The sequence below is a fragment of the Rhamphochromis sp. 'chilingali' genome (genome assembly GCF_963969265.1).
Source record: "Rhamphochromis sp. 'chilingali' genome assembly, chromosome: 22".
Taxonomy (NCBI): Eukaryota; Metazoa; Chordata; class Actinopteri; order Cichliformes; family Cichlidae; genus Rhamphochromis; species Rhamphochromis sp. 'chilingali'.
Genome location: NC_137950.1, coordinates 26,328,479 through 26,345,123, shown reverse-complemented (window position 1 = coordinate 26,345,123; position 16,645 = coordinate 26,328,479). Strand labels below are relative to the sequence as shown.

General features: G+C 38.9%; 2 protein-coding genes across 2 annotated transcripts; one reads left to right on the top strand and one right to left on the bottom strand.

The window, feature by feature from the left end:
• Positions 1-139: 139 nt before the first annotated feature.
• On the bottom strand, positions 140-4,724 carry pnpo (pyridoxamine 5'-phosphate oxidase). The gene is made up of 7 exons (XM_080873379.1): positions 4,359-4,724; positions 3,038-3,162; positions 2,854-2,953; positions 1,836-1,889; positions 1,605-1,733; positions 1,453-1,523; positions 140-1,348 (listed from the first exon to the last, which is right to left on the bottom strand). The coding sequence occupies exons 1-7, from the start codon at positions 4,620-4,622 to the stop codon at positions 1,183-1,185; spliced, it is 909 nt and encodes a 302-aa protein (XP_080729505.1). The 5' UTR covers positions 4,623-4,724; the 3' UTR covers positions 140-1,182.
• A 191-nt stretch (positions 4,725-4,915) lies between these two features.
• On the top strand, positions 4,916-8,652 carry mrpl10 (mitochondrial ribosomal protein L10). The gene is made up of 5 exons (XM_080873380.1): positions 4,916-5,072; positions 5,283-5,452; positions 6,660-6,824; positions 7,418-7,562; positions 8,139-8,652. The coding sequence occupies exons 1-5, from the start codon at positions 5,033-5,035 to the stop codon at positions 8,375-8,377; spliced, it is 759 nt and encodes a 252-aa protein (XP_080729506.1). The 5' UTR covers positions 4,916-5,032; the 3' UTR covers positions 8,378-8,652.
• The last annotated feature ends 7,993 nt before the right edge of the window (positions 8,653-16,645 follow it).

Genomic DNA, 16,645 nt, shown 5'->3' with positions numbered 1-16,645 from the left:
CACAAGTCAACAGTTAATCCATGAGAATATTGCATGTTTCTAGTGATTCTGAGTGATCGTGTTTCGCTGAATCTTGGTGTTTGTGTTAGCTGTGCTACTGACATCTGCTGGTCAAACGCACACTCTGTCCTCAGTTACAAATTAAAACTTTATTAATAGCTATTTTCCCACAGTTACTTCAAGCTATATACCACAATTTCATCCTCAAACAATACAGGACACACAACAGTTGGCACAAATGACATCACGTGCTCTTTTAATCTCACTATTAAAAGGCAGTCACTGCCATAGATTTAAGCCTGATACAATCAATTTAAATTAAGTTAACCACCAGTACAGGTCACATATTTTCCATTTGTAAGTGTAAAATCATATTTGTCACCAATTAGAAGAAAAATATACTTTAGTTGTTCAGTTAACAGACTTGTGATTTTTTCACGAGTTGCTAACACGACTGAGGCAGTAAACTCTGTCTAGAGACAACAATGAATTTGAAACAAATATTAGTTTTCTCATGAGGAACAAGCTCTCTTTGTCATAAATTCTAAGATGACACATTGAGCATGCTCTCATATTCCCCATATAAAAGCCTCTAAATTCATTTTTATATTTATTGTTCAGGTTATGGCCAAAGATGATGTTCTGAATCCATAATTAGCAAAACAGTCACACTTTTCTTTCTTTCTCAAGCAATTGTCTCAATTTTCCATATTTTCTTTAGAAAACTACACACCTGTACAGAAATAATCACACCAATGGAGAAGAACAGCAGCTAAGTGTTGATGAGTGGAACAGATTGTAATTTTTAAGAAATAAGAAACAGTTTTCATGTCCTAGAAGGTCAACGACTGCACTGTTAAACAACCACAGCCATACTGTTAATCATTATTTTGAGTGGGTAAAGTTTGCTCCACTTTTTCAGGCCAGTGCCCTTTTTCCATTACAAAGCATGGAAAACTCAAAAGTTGCACAGTCAGATTGTGCCACGCTGCTCCACTTATCCACTTAGCACACATGGTTCACCTCAAAAACAGCACAGTGACATTTGGCTTGTTGATAAACTGCGCACAACAGCACCTATGCAAGGTTATTAATGTGAGGTAAAGATGGTGATCTTTTTAAATCAGTGATAGTCGAGATGAAACATGTCCTCTCCTTTATTTCACAGCCTGCTGATGCTCCTCATGGGGACAGTCGCTGGTACACCCAGCCTCCCTCTGCAGCGTGCTGAAACTCTCCCAGCTCGGACTCTCCGTCCTTCAGCTTGGTGAAGACGATGCGGTCGTGAAGTCTGTTTGTCTGTCCCTGCCAGAACTCTATTGAAAAAGGCTTTACGATGTAGCCGCCCCTATTGGAAAAGAAAATCATGGGACAGTTAAAGGCAACGAACCGAAAAAGCTTTAAGAAGCCGTACCAACATGTTATTAACTTTAATTAAGAGCAAAGGTTTACCAGTAATCAGGCATAGGCACCTCTGTGTCCTTGTACTTCTCCTCCAGTTCTGCATTTTTCTGCCTCAGATACTGAAAGAAATTGTGAAAACTGAGACTTAGACATTGTACGCATTACCTACAACGTGCAGGTGGAGCAGCTTCGGCGCTTACATCTCTGTTAGGCACAGTAGTGCTTTGTCGGCTCACGACAGCGCCGACCTGGCTGCTCTTTGGCCGGGAGTGGAAATAATCGCAGGAGCTCTGGTAGGGGATCCGCTCCACGGTGCCTTCAATGCGAATCTGAAAATCAAAATTAAATTTAACTTACATTTACTATGAAAATAAAAAGTTTAAAGAAGAACGTAATATTAAAACGTAATAGTAAAATTAAGGTTTCTGCACCTGTCTGTTCAGTGGTTCCCAGTAGAAGACCAGGCATGCATGCGGATTGCTCTCCTGTGGAGAAGAAAGTGATCAGAGGACCCGACAACACGGAAGAAGCCTTAAAGATTCATGGATGAAGTGAAGGAGGACATGCATAGGGTTGTTGTGACAGTGGAGGATGCTGGACACAGGGTGAGATGGAGGCAGACTTTATCAACAAGGGGCGACAAGTGTCAGTATTTGATTTAAGACAAAAAGGAGACAATGCATATCAAAATTCATGCAAAACATTTGAAACCTGATGAATAAAAAATTCCCGCGATATAATTTTTATTTAGAATAATAAAAACAAAGTCTTCAGAAAGCAATATGTACTTATCAGTAAAAGTATCAGTAAAAGCCAAAGAATAAAAATGCATTTTCAAATGTTTTTTTTAAAGATGTCTAAAATCAGTGGATCACCTGCTTCCATCTCACCCTATAACTGGCATCTAACATGAACCTTCTGTGTGGTCTTCTTCTCTTCTTCCTGCCTGGCAGCTCCATAGTCATTATATTTTGTCCATTATATCCACTATCCCTCGTCTGTGCGCGCTAAAACCATCTCAGCCTTGGCTCATGAAGGCATCAAAAACCCTTTGAAACTCTAAAGCAAAGAAATGGCTTGATAACGTGTTCTGCATAAATTATGGGCAAAAATCCAAAGATAAAGAGTTTATTGTCCCCAAAGTCATAGAAATGTATTTCCAAAGCTCAAACCAGTGAATTGGTGCCATTTTTGTTTGTATGACTGATACAGATGTTGATTTGTAATTTTTTGTGCCTGCTAACTACTCGCTTAAGAAATACATTATTGATAAAAGCAAAAGAGCTGGACTCAATAATAGCATTTAAACACAGTAATGCACTATCTGTGAGACAATAACACAGGAAACAGGAAGAATTACACATTTATTCAAAACCACCTGAGGGCAAAAGAAGCAGAGCATGGATGTAGACGGCTGCTGACAGAGTCAGCGATAAAGATGCTTCTTACCAGCTCGCAGCCCTTTCTGCTCTCATAGTTGGTGAAGAAACGGAAACCTTCACTGCTGTAACCTTTCAGGAGGACCATGCGAGCGGACGGACGTCCATCCCTGAGTACACAACAGATACGATTAATTGTACAAAACTGTGAAAAGAAATCAGCTCCAATCTGTTCGGGGGGCAGCGTTTCTTACTTGGTGGCAGTGGCGAGGCACATAGCATTGGACTCTCCTATTTCAGGACACTTGGTGGCTTCATCAAACCAGTTTCCAAACTGCTTGATGGGGTCGAGAGACACGAGCTGACTCTCCTCAAAGCACTGGAAACAAAACAACCGATACAGATGTAAAAAAACACAGGAAAACAGCCACTTTTACATAATGCAGGATTCAAATGATTCACTGATGCTTTTGGATTATAGTGAGTACAGGCTGTAGGCAGTATAATTACGATTTAATTAATTATTCAATTGTGTTTATCACTTTTAAACATGCCAGAGAAATATGTCCTATTTAGAGGTCAAAGCTGAGGTGTGAAACATCTGGGGAACACCTGCTTTCTCCAGCTGTATACAGCGTGACCAGATGCAAACTTCCTAAAAGTAAATTTGTGTGGGACAATAATTACACAGCCTTTTATCTGAATGCAACTTTCCAAACAATAAGAATAAAAGGAAGATTTTTGCTTGATAGTATTCTTAAATCCATATTATTTCACAGGCTTGACCCACTCAGTAGTTTTTCCTTCTCTTTTTGGTAGTTTCTATACATCATATCCTGCAGAAATCTGCAGAGCTCATGACTTTGTAGTGACTTCCCTTGCACTTTTCCCTGTTAAGCATGGGATAAGTGAAAAAAACTGTTAACTGGCACTTTATCCGGGAAGATATAAGCCAGATTTTATGGGTAATGGTTTTAAATACTAGAGCCAACCAATATGTGGGATATCATCTGAATATGTGGGATGAGGGACAAAGGATAAAAGTGTGTGGCATCATCTACAGCTACGATGTCCCATTTTAATGGTGGTGACAGCACACCATTCATCAATTTTTTGTTGTTGTTGTGGTCATTTTTCAGTACTACTCAGGGGTGTGTGTTTCATTAAATGATATCAGTTCATATGAATCTCACACGAAACGTGCTTAAAAACAAATACAAGGATAGCAGTGTCCCTCACAGCACTAACTTCCCTGGTTTGAACCTCCTGGGGCTTTTCTGTGTTAAGTCTCAATGACCTCAATGTGCCTGCGTGGCTTTTTATCCAGGTACTCCGGTACTTCACTGAAGTAAGACGCAACCCATACGGAAACATTTAACGCAGTGGGATCTGGTCACAGACTCTATCCATGGCAGCCAGATTAGATTCCAGCTGTGCACACTCACTGTATTTTTTTTGCACATCTAATTCTGGGTTCATATCGTGACCTTGCATTTGCACAGCACTGACAGAGTGGCTTCAGTTACATGACTCAATACACTGTATCCCAACGCAGGTAACTCAGCAGTTTCTCACCTCCAGATCTCCTTTGTACCTCTTCCTCATGTTACTCAGGTCCATACTGGTTCCGCTGCAGTATTTCGAGGTAAAAACGCGCGGCAGCCCTACTATCCTAGTGGCACGAGAGGGCAGATTTCCTCCAATAAAGCAAATATGTCTCAATATAATCGTACTGAGTATGCGCCTCATGCCTGTAAAACACACGCTGACGTAACGCTCCCTTACGTAAAATGTTACGCAAAAGAATGCTGTAAGAAAATCATCGATTTTAAAAATCATTTTACTCTACTTATTTAGAAACTATGTAATCTACGGATTTATTTTCATATGAACTAAAAATGCAAACAAAAACAAAACAAAAAAAACACGAACGTCGGTAATTGTGCGTCATTACGCTAGGACGCGTTCGCGTACAAGCCCACTCGGAGTCTCTTCTCCGGCATTGCAGCAATTTGCTTATTATTTTAGCCAAATTATTTAGATAATACGTATATGGATACAGGTTATCGGTTTTTAAATGTTTTCCGACGTGTTCGTCACAAAGCACAGCTTCATTTAGGTAATTTTGTTTTCTTTTTACGCTTAAAGTTTGTTAAATATGAGGAAGGTTTTCTTTTTGCCGACATGTCAGTAAACGCAGCACGCATGCGTTCGTCACTTTCCTGAATAACGACGTTTTCCTGTGAAAGATGGCGGCGACCTTGTGTTCGAAATTGCTGCCAAAACATGGTAAAGTACTATACTTATACCATTACTTTTTCTTTTTTAAACATTGCGGTTCTGGTTAGTCTGTCTAATTTTCAGCAACTAGCTACTGTTAGTAGCGTTAGCGGGGACTCCGTTTTTAGCTGTTATTACGCTCAGTTAGTCGATGTTAGCTCCGCAGCGCTCACTGACAGGTTGTACAGCAGACATTTACCTGACATTTGTGGCTTTCAGGATGGCTTCCCCTCACACAGAGTGTCCGACACGGGTCCAAGGCTGTGACCCGCCACAGGAAGCCTCTGCACATCCAGAAACAGAAGCTGCTAGCGGTTACTCAGTACATCCCCCCCGCACGGGAGTTTCCTCCAGGCGCTTACCCGTCCCAGACCAAACACGTCCAGGAGGTAACACACCAGCATGTTCAGCCTTTTACTGAAAGCCTGCACGATCGGAACAAGTCTCACTTCATATAGGACTGCTCAGCATTGTGTGCTTATTTCTTGGATTGGCTTAGGTTTACAAAACCTTTGAAATATGTTGCTTAAAAACAGGCATTTGGCATTGCATCCTAAACAACTTTTACCAGGCAGTCAGCAGCTGATGGAGCAGTTTAATAACTGTTGCAAAAGAAATGGGAATATACAACAGTGTTTGTACACGTGCTTAAGGACATGATAAACTTTATCTTCCACATCTGCACTTTGTATTTAATTTGCAAGGTAATTGGAAAAGTTGGTTTCATTTAAATATTTGCAATATTGTCATATTTATTTTTCGCTTGGTCATTATGAAACCTTTAACTTGCACGGTTACCCTACCCTATTCCATGATGTGACAGAGCATTCTCCTCTGTCACACCAACCCTCTTCATGTCCTCCTTCACTAATTGTCTCTGTGCTCTCCCTCTTTTCTTCTTGCTTGCAGCTCCATCTTCACGATCCTTTGTTCAGTATATCCACTATCCCACCTCTAAACATGTCCAAACCTTCTTACCCATACCCCTCTAAGTTGTCCTTCCCATGCACTCATTTCTAATCCTGTCCATCCCGCTCATTCCCAATGAAAATCTTTACATCTTAAACTTGGCGTCCTGTCTTTTTGTCAGTACTATAGTTTCCAAACCATACATCATAGCAGGTCTCACTAACCTCTTTAAAATCTTACCTTTTACTTGTACTGCTATGCTTCTGTCACCTCGACACATGTCGCTACCCTGCCTGCACTCTTGTGTACTGTCTGTTGCTTTGGATGTCTTTTTTAAAAAGTAGCATAACAACTGTGTATACAACTCTGATAGATGTAAAGCTTATTCAGAACTTTAGCTACTCTTACCATTTTCAAAGATGAGGTTATTTTTACCTGAAAGCTTCATCTTTTACAGTAAAATACGATATATTTTCTGCTGCTCAGTAGGTAAATGATAAAAACATTTTTTGGAACCAGAATTTTACACATTACAGAATTAATTGGGCTTTTATTTTGTTACTTCAAGCAGATTTTGAAAGTATGCACTTATGTCCTTTTGTTCAAGTAGTAGTCTTTTTTTTCCTGGTTTGGTCTGCAGGTCTCGTGCTTTACTGAGTGTCAATCTCTTCCGTCTCATTCCTTCAGGATAATGATTTGACCTTACTAATGAAGAGGGAGTTGAAGAAGTTGTTTGAGGATTGTAAAATGATCGCCGTGGTCCAGAACAGCAGCAGCAGTGCTGAAGACATGATGACTCTCAGGCACAGACTTTATAAACACAACATCACAGTCAAGTTCTTCCCCAACAAGGTAAGACTGACGTTGTTGATTCTGTGACATTTCCTATTTATCGGGAATCAAATACGTTTGAGATGTTTCTGAATAATAACATAATAAAACAGCTTTCATTAATCCAAATCTAAGTAATAGACGGTGTTTTTGGTAACATTTTTAGGGTCAGAAAGGACAACAAAGTGTGGATTATATTCTCTTGAATGTTGACAGCTGCACACTCCATGGATGAGTAGTCCTGTAATACTTCTAATGCGTGATTTAGACTTCTGTGGCGAATCTATGTCATAACTTACTTAACCACGCCTTAACCTTCCACGTAACCTGATGTGCAACTTCTGAAAAGTGTAACCAATGTCAAGTCGACGCCCAGCGTAACGACTGAATTTGTTCACTGTCTGATGGCACCCAGGACCATCCCTTATACTTTACATAAACTATAACAGCAACAATAAATCATTTTCTGATGATACATAAGACGATAAACTTTGAGTTGTTGTTTCTGTCTGCAGCTTTTTAGCTCACAGCGTCCTTCATATAGAAGAACATCCTGCTGCACAATTTCACATCAAGGATCATTAATCTTCTAATTCACAGTTGTTTGTTTTCAGGTCGTGCGGTCGTTCCTGAGTGACTCCATTTACTGCAACATGGGTCTTCTGTTCGTCGGCCCAACGGTTATGTTTGTTAGCAAAGAGCCGAAGGTGAAAGAGATGCTGACGACTCTGAGGGGCAGCCCACAGATGACACTACTGGGTACGTTTATCCACGTGCGAGGAATAATTAGCATTGGATATTGTTATGATGCCTCGGGAACCATGAAATGAGTTCAGGAAAAGTTGAGCTAAATTGTCTTCTAAATTAACTCGTCAATCTTCTGCTGGTGACAGTTTGGGGCTGTGGGTTGAGATAAGGTTCCACATCCTGCTTGTGTCTAACCTTGGAGCACAATCGGTTGGTAGATGAAGTTAGGGATCCAGTTAGATGGGATAAGCAGTTACTGCCTCTCATCTAGAAAATGCCAAGTGTACTGTGAGTGTACACAAGGATACTGTGGCCCAAATTCAGTCTGTCCTCTACAGACGTTCGCTTTGTCTGCATGTTCACTTCCTTAAATGGAAGTGTGTTTTCAAACCCTCCAACACTGAATCTGCACCAAATCACGCTTATTAACCCAAGTTTGTGAACCGGTGTTAAAAACTGTTTGTAAAATTAAACAGATAATATTTTGCCAGCTGAAGCCTGTCTCTGTAAAACAGATTTCAGATCAGTCCAGAAATGGAAGGAATCCACTGCAAATATCTGTAATGATCTTTGCTCTTCTTTCATCAGGAGCCTGCATAGACAACACGCTGCTGAGTGCACAGGGCATCGTGAGCTACTCCAAACTGCCGTCAATGACTGTCATCCAGGGCGAGGTGGTGAGCGGGCTCTCCATGCTGACTTCTCACACAGCTTACCTGCTGCAGCGCCACCCGGCCCACCTGTCACAGCTGCTCCAGCAGTATATCAAACAGCAGAGCTCGGATGGAAGCGCAGAGGCAGCTCCTAAAGCAGAGGAGGCCACGTAGAGCTACAGAGGACATTACTGGGACTGGTGACTTTCAGATCGAGAGCCAAGTGGAACAGCAAACGACTGTAAATGGACTGGATGCAGTCTTTGTTTTAATTTGGCATCAATCAGACTTTAAAGATTGAAAAGAAAGTCTTGAGTGAAAGAGATAAATTGGTGACACAGTGAGCGTCCACCTTTCGGACACCTCAGCCTGGAGATGTCTGGAGTTATTGGATAAATAATGCTTCAAATGGCTTTATTTAAGTGTTTAATAAATGACTTCAGCGCTTACTTTGGCTCATGTTGTTTCTATGAAGACTTTCTGTTACTGAGGGAACAGTGCGAACAAAGAACAGTGTGAGATAGCATACTTCTGCCACGGTTAAAAGCACACTCCACACCATACATCAGTCAAGTCTTTGGATTTAGAAGGACTAGGATCGCTTGTGATATTCTTCCTATTTCAGGGTGACGGGCATTTGTGATGATATGGTGCAAAATGTCCAATTATTGGGCAAAATCTTTCTCGCACTTTCATGCAAATCTGGGCAGAACTTTTTCACAGACACTACCAATCACATATTCCCATTGGTTGGGGTTATAATGCTTCTGTTTACATTTCAGGAGATTTTGTTTAGTACAGTGCCAGATGGAGTTGTGACCAAGTGGCATAATAAAAACAGCTCCAGCCATAATAAACACAACTGGTCACAGATCTGATGAGTTAATCTCCATGTTACAGATTACAGCATGCTAATCTGGGTCAAATGGGAGAGATGCATATTACTCATTTTCACTTCAACAGTATGCACCTCTGCACAAGATCAGGCAAACAGTAGTACAACAATGTAATTTAGAGTGCAGAAAAAAAGGAACCGTATTAAAAAAATTTAAGATTTTATTAACAAAACGACAGAAGCTGCAGAACTGAATCTATTAAAATAAGATATAATATTAAAGAAATGGTAAATCATGGTTTATTGTGAATTATTAAGAATTAAGAAGGCCATATCAAGACATTCTGGTGTTCTCCTGGAAGTTATTAACATATAAAGGTCATTAATATCCCCTAAAATACTGTATTAATAAGTTTGTGTGAAGAGGCTTCAGGTTTTGTCCATTTAATCTCTGCTTCAACCTAAAAATGAGTAAACCGAGTGTTCAGAGAGAGGAGCCTGCTTAGATTCACTCTCCACTACAGCCCTAGACTCTCAGTGTAATTCCAGCTAATGCGGATAATGGGCAGGACACATTGCGCATGGTGCGCGCCGCCTGCGACGCACGGCCCTCCTTGGATTTGAGGGAGCTGCTGTCACCCGCCGCAGAGAGGGCACGGTGGGTGAGATTATGTGATTGTCTCTGGATAAAGCATGCAGTCTGACTTCTTTTGTTTCAACGTTTGTCGCTATTTTTTCATCGAAATGCTGAGTTTTCACAGATTATTAAACGCCAAATGAGACTTTTGTCGGATTAATCAGACGCGGAAGGACAGACGATGAGAGTCGGAGGTGGATTTCAGGTGGGAGTTTTTAAAAATTGCTTTTCCAAAATAGATTTGAAAATACCAGACAAGCAATGTGAAAGTTTGGGCTAAATCTTAATGGAAAACACAGAATATAACCACCAGTATTCTGTGTAATTCAGCAGTTATGTGTGGTCTAATCTGGACAGCGAATGCGTCATGGGAATATGTTAATCTGCACATACATATATATATGTATGAAACAACACTAAAAGCATTTGATTAAAATGAAAGTAACCTTTACTTGTCGTTGTGCTGAGGCAGTAGTATATTAATCCAGATTAGACCCTATGCAGACTTCAGTAGTTTACAGGTGAAACAAAGGACTTGTTAACCAAGGATGTGAAGTGATCAGGACAAGAATCTACCTTTAAAACTGTTTCACTGCCCTTTGTAATGTTTTGTGTTTTAAAAAAAATTCCCTCTGAGTTTGGAGTCCAAAAACGTGCTCAGCATTTAGTCTTTTTGATGTAAGTTGCACGTTTTCTTGTATATACTAGCGTCCTGAACACTATTGGTAAGAGTATTTTATTCCACACAAGAGATTATAACAGTCATAATCTGTGCATCTTAACTCCACCCTCAGGCATGATGCATGAAGTCTCCACCTTGGCTGACTTGTTGTGTTGACCACCATTCCCCTCCCCCGTGAGCTCATTAAATCACTCATCCATCTGCATGCACATTGTTTTAGAATCAGAATCAGAATACTTTATTAATCCCGAAGGAAATTATAGGTTGCAGCAGGCAGCACGCTAATGGCGCATGCGTCATTAGCGTGCATTATCTAGGTTTTCTGGGTCAAATGAGGTCAAACAGTAGTCCAGCAAATAACCATTCATCATCTTTGAGTTATTTATTGTTTTATTGCAGTTCGGAAGTTGAGTTAAATGAACTGGAGTGTGAGTGGTTTAAATGTATGCAACTATGATATTTACACTGTAAGGATAACTTCTAAACATGGGAGATACACAGAGGTTTTTTATTTTTCTGTGTCTAGAACATGAAACCAAAATAAAATGTGAGTGGAAATCATAATCAAACTCAGTGCGGACTATTGTGCATGAACCTTTCTGACTAAGCAAGCTCAGAAACCTGCAAATCCTTTCATCCTGTTTCCACCACAGGCTTTCAGTACTGAGGTCAGTTACTCTCATCCTCTCTTGCCCTTACATAACAGCAAGGCAGGCTGCTTCTGGATAGATTTAGACAGAAATCAAATTGAATGCACTGACTTAGCATCCCAGTACTGGCAAAATTACTTACTACAGTGTATTGGAAAGATTTGTAAAGCATTTTGTTGCACCCGAGAAACCTTCTTTAAGTCAGTCAGGTCAAAAAATATAAATATGAAAGTTATATTCCCACAACTGTACAGTGATTCTGCAGACTGACACTGTGATGTCTGTGTTAAAATGCAAATTTTAACACAACGAATATTAGTAGCTTGTTCTCAGACTCACAAATTAAACGCAAATACATAAAACACACATAAACACATACACATAAAATACGACAAATAGAAGAGTTTTCTTTGGAAAAAAAGTATTTCTTTTCTGCAGCTCTTGAAAGTCATAAAACATTCTAAGTAAAACAAACCATGGCATATATTTATATTAAGTGTATAGAAGTGTTATTCTGTGGTAATCAAGATTAATATTATTGTGTCAGTGCTCTCCGTCTTCAGATCGAGTTACTCTGTGTCCAGGTTACTCTAAGTAGCTAAAAACATCTCTTGAAAAACCAATTAAGAAGAGGTAATCCTCTCCTTGCAGACGGTATTGGCCATGGTGCCACACACTGCACAAGAGTGGATTACCAACAAGGCAAACTGCACGGGGATTCCCCAGAAGCCACAGATTCACCCACCTCCAGTAGTTTTAGCAGTTTAATTAGCTACATATGTGTTAAGTTGCTTAAACAGCTAATTACCCAAAATTAATTAGGCTAAATATTTGGAGATCCTCAGTCCATCTGAGAGTTTTTCTAAAGATTCATATTGCTAAAGAGGTGTGTCATCAAATGACTCCAAACTGATGCAGGATTGTTTGATGTGTGGTTTGTATTTAGATTAAGGGGGAGGGCCAGAAGGAGCCCTTAACACAGGGGTGGGCAATTCCAGGCCCCGAGGGCCGGTGTCCTGCAGATTTTAGATCTCACCTTGGGTCAACGCACCTGAATCACATGATTAGTTCATTACCAGGCCTCTGGAGAACTTCAGGACATGTTGAGGAGCTAATTTAGCCATTTAAATCAGCTGTGTTGGTTCAAGGACACATCTAAAACCTGCAGGGACACCGGCCCTCGAGGCCTGGAATTGCCCACCCCTGCCTTAACAGATCAATCCAGTCATAGTCATACAGTAGCTGTTAAACCAGCCCGTGCAAATAATTACGTCTGCACAGGCTGATTAAAATGTCAATTAAGATTTTCTTGGCCTATTAAATATCAGCAAATGAAAGCTTAAAAAACCATCAGCCTCAAACCCAAAGTAATAAATTTACTGCCACAGATGTCTAAGGATGTGCACACATTTAAAGATCTGGAACCAGGTACATCTGCTTTTTTAATCAAACAAATTTAAAATGTTGCATCTGCTACAAAATAAACTTGTTAAATTAGAAATCTGCTTTCGCTCTTGTGTCTTTGTAAATAAAATAATAAAATAATAATTTAAGACATATAATGTTATTTTATTTATATTTGTACAACTAAACCTGCCTTTTGTGAAACTTAAAAACTTTGATTTAAAAGACAAAATTAAAATCATTTTGCTATAAGAACAACAATAAAAACATGTCAGGAATGAAGACCCAAATATAGACTCAACTGGGACTATATGTATATACACACACGGACACACAGAGGGCGATCACGGGAGGTATGGAACGCCAGGACTGCCATAATGAATTAATTAAATACACCATTAAATAATTAATTAAATGTGGCAATAATTAATTAAAATTGGAATTAATTAATTAAATAGTTATGACACATGTAATTAATTAATTATTGACACATTTAATTAATTATTTATGTATTTCACATTTTAATTAATTATTGACACATGTAATTAATTAATTATTGACACATTTAATTATTTATGTATTTCACATTTTAATTAATTATTGACACATTTAATTAATTATTGACACATTTAATTAATTATTTAATGATATATTTATTTATTTCATTTTGGCAGTCCTGACGCCTGGCTCTCGTCATGAAATAATTTTATCTGTCAGCCTCACCCATCAAACTCAGGGGGCGGGGTTAACGCTGCTCATGCAGCTTCTCTAACATTTGATTGGTTGCCGTGCAAAGTAAGTCAAAACAGGTCGATCCTAGAAAATCGATTGCTTGTGTAGACTTGGGGCAGCCAGGTATCCCAGAATGCAGATCAAATCACAAGCAGCAATGGTGGTGGTGTAGTTTTAAAATACCCCGTTTTTCTGTCACCAGCTACACTTTTAACAGTGTTTTAGCCGCGAATGTCGCGACGTATGTCTGGTCAGGTTGTCAACATAGAACATGTTTGCAAAAGTGCTCAGATGTTTTCAGAGATTTCACTAGCTCTGCTAACAGTTAGCATGCAGAGTGCACCGAGGGGGTTACGTTAACCGGTTTGTTTACATATTCCACTCTCCGTGTTCCACATGTTGCATTCGCAGATTCTCATTTTCACCGAACGATCGTCTCTTTCCGCCTGGTCTTGTGTCTCTGTGCTTCTGTAACATAAAGAACGAGCTGACATTTTTCTCACGAAACCAGCGATCAGCTCAGCAGACCCTCAGTTTACCTGCATGCATCCTCCTCCTCCTCATCTGTCAGCTGTTTAACACCTGCTGCTAATTCAAGAAACACGCCTAGTTACCTGGTGATAGTCACAGTTTAACTGGGCAGCCGGTGCTCGATATAACGCAATGTCAGCGCATTTTTCTGCACAAGATAAGTAAATATAGTGTTTTCCCCGAGCGCAGAGCTGCTGGAGCTCGTTTCCTTACAGAGCACTTTATAGGCGAACAGCTTTATCAGCGGCTGATGTCCAATCACCGGCACACAGCTTTCAAACCTCAGCTGAGTTTTAGCTCTCAGTGGTTAAACGCTGGACTTCATTCACTCAGGTTCTGTCTGTCGGGTCACGTTTACTTCGCTGTTTTATTTACAACTGAGCAAATCGGTTTGGCTGAGGTTAAAGTTACGTTTCATAACTGCATAGTTTCACAGACGTTTAATGGTTCACTGGCACATGTGTTAGACTGAACTATCATCTAAATATCAGCTGTCTGTTAGAATGTGATTTTTTCTCTCTCTGTTGGCAGAGGTATAAAAATGCGCAGGAAAATCTGACATGCATGGCGAACTTCACCGACGATATTTAGGGAGGAATAAACACACATCAAACATAAATGAACCATTTGTCTGTCTCCATAATTGAGAGAATTTTCTCTTCTTATGTCAACACTCTCTCTCTTTTTTTTTTCTTTTTTTTTTTCTTTTTCGGTCATGTTATGTTTACCTGTCAAAGGCTTGTTACAAACTATGAAACACATTGTGCAGACTTCTGGATGTTAGAAGAAAACTAATACTGCTCATGAATGAGACTAAAGGCAGGAAGGTGTCCTTTAAAACTAAACATGTTAATAGGACCTCCCTGTTTATATCATAGTTTATGATATAGCACGTGTATTTCAGTAATAGCCTGCTGAGGCCACTATACGTGCTGGCCTCATATCAAATGTGAAGGCAGACTGAGTCTATGTTTGACGTTTTTTATATCTAATCTTCCTTTTCAAACATTTAAACAGCAGCGAGTCTGCAGCTGAGGGAATACAAATTCAAATTGTCGGAACAGGTTTGCTCGTTTCTTGGATTCATTTGGTGATTTATTAAATGTATAACTGTTATTCTAATCTGCTGCTGAGTCTCTTACACTTTTCTTTATGCTGTATATTTTCACGTCTCTGGAATAGTTGGCAGTTAGATAGTCAGCTGGGAAACTTTGTGTTAACTCATGGAGCTGAGGATATCGTGGATATGCTGACCTCGCTGCGTGGTGTACAGAGCGAGGTCAGCATGATTAATATTCACAATAAAAATATTAGCCGAACATCATGAAGTCTGTATGTGTTTCATAGTGTCGAACAACCTTTGTACAGTTAAAGCCAGCAGTTACTACATGACGGAAACACCAACGTTATCTCTTTTATGTGTTTATACACAGGTCACGCTGATTACTGAACAAAAACCCAAAGATCAGATGTTAAACAGATTTATTTGCTCTCTCTCCTCCTTAAACATGTTTTTAATGTTAGTTATAATTCAGAATTGGCGACTGAAACACGTAGGACACATAAGAACATCAGGAAATAAAACATCGATAAATATAACCTCAGTAAAAGAAGTCAGCGGGGGTTACTACAGCTGTGTACCGGGGCCTGCGCTTTGTCGGTGGGATTGCTTGCGAGGCGAGCGGGTCTATCCCACGCTTTGCCGTGAGACTGGGCAGACATCTCCGAAATCATCGAAACACTTTTGCAAAGAGGCTGTATCTTGACAAACCGACCAGACACATGAAGATTAAACCACTACATTCTCGGCTAAAAAATATTAAAACGGTATTTGGTAACACACAAACAGGGTTTTTCAAAGCTCAGTTCTGTTAGCTTCCACATGCCGGTTGTTGTGTGCTAGAAACAATGGCCACCAGGCCAAAGCAATGGTTTTGACTCGATCAGCGTTAACCCCGCCCCCTGAGTTTGATGGGTGAGGCTGACAGATAAAATTATTTCATGACGAGAGCCAGGCGTCAGGACTGCCAAAATGAAATAAATAAATATATCATTAAATAATTAATTAAATGTGTCAATAATTAATGAAATGTGTCAATAATTAATTAAAATGTGAAATACATAAATAATTAATTAAATGTGTCAATAATTAATTAAATGTGTCAATAATTAATTAAAATGTGAAATACATAAATAATTAATTAAATGTGTCAATAATTAATTAATTAAATATGTCAATAATTAATTAAAATGTGAAATACATAAATAATTAATTAAATGTGTCAATAATTAATTAATTAAATATGTCAATAATTAATTAAAATGTGAAATACATAAATAATTAATTAAATGTGTCAATAATTAATTAAATGTGTCAATAATTAATTAAAATGTGAAATACATAAATAATTAATTAAATGTGTCAATAATTAATTAATTAAATGTGTCAATAATTAATTAAAATGTGAAATACATAAATAATTAATTAAATGTGTCAATAATTAATTAATTACATGTGTCATAACTATTTATTTAATTAATTAATTCCAATTTTAATTAATTATTGCCACATTTAATTAATTATTTAATGGTGTATTTAATTAATTCATTATGGCAGTCCTGGCGTTCCAAAGGGAAGAGGAAGCAGGTGGGGAAATAGGAACAGCTAGCCTTATTGAGCTAAACATACAAACTTTAAAACTGTTAGTTAAAGTTAAAACTGTTGATAATAAATTGTCACATATTTCCCCCCAAATCTGTGCACCTTAAAGCGTGATGTATTCATTATGATAAGATAAAACATAACATATTCTTAGATAAATCTTCCAACTTTGGCTTTGGTTTTTGGTCAGTAAAATGCTCTAAATCAGTGTGCTTGACTCTAGGATCCAGAGTGATCTGGTTGGAGGATTCAGGTGTGCTGTGCTATATCCAGGTAGCATTTATGATAGCAGGCTTGAACCAAGAGCTC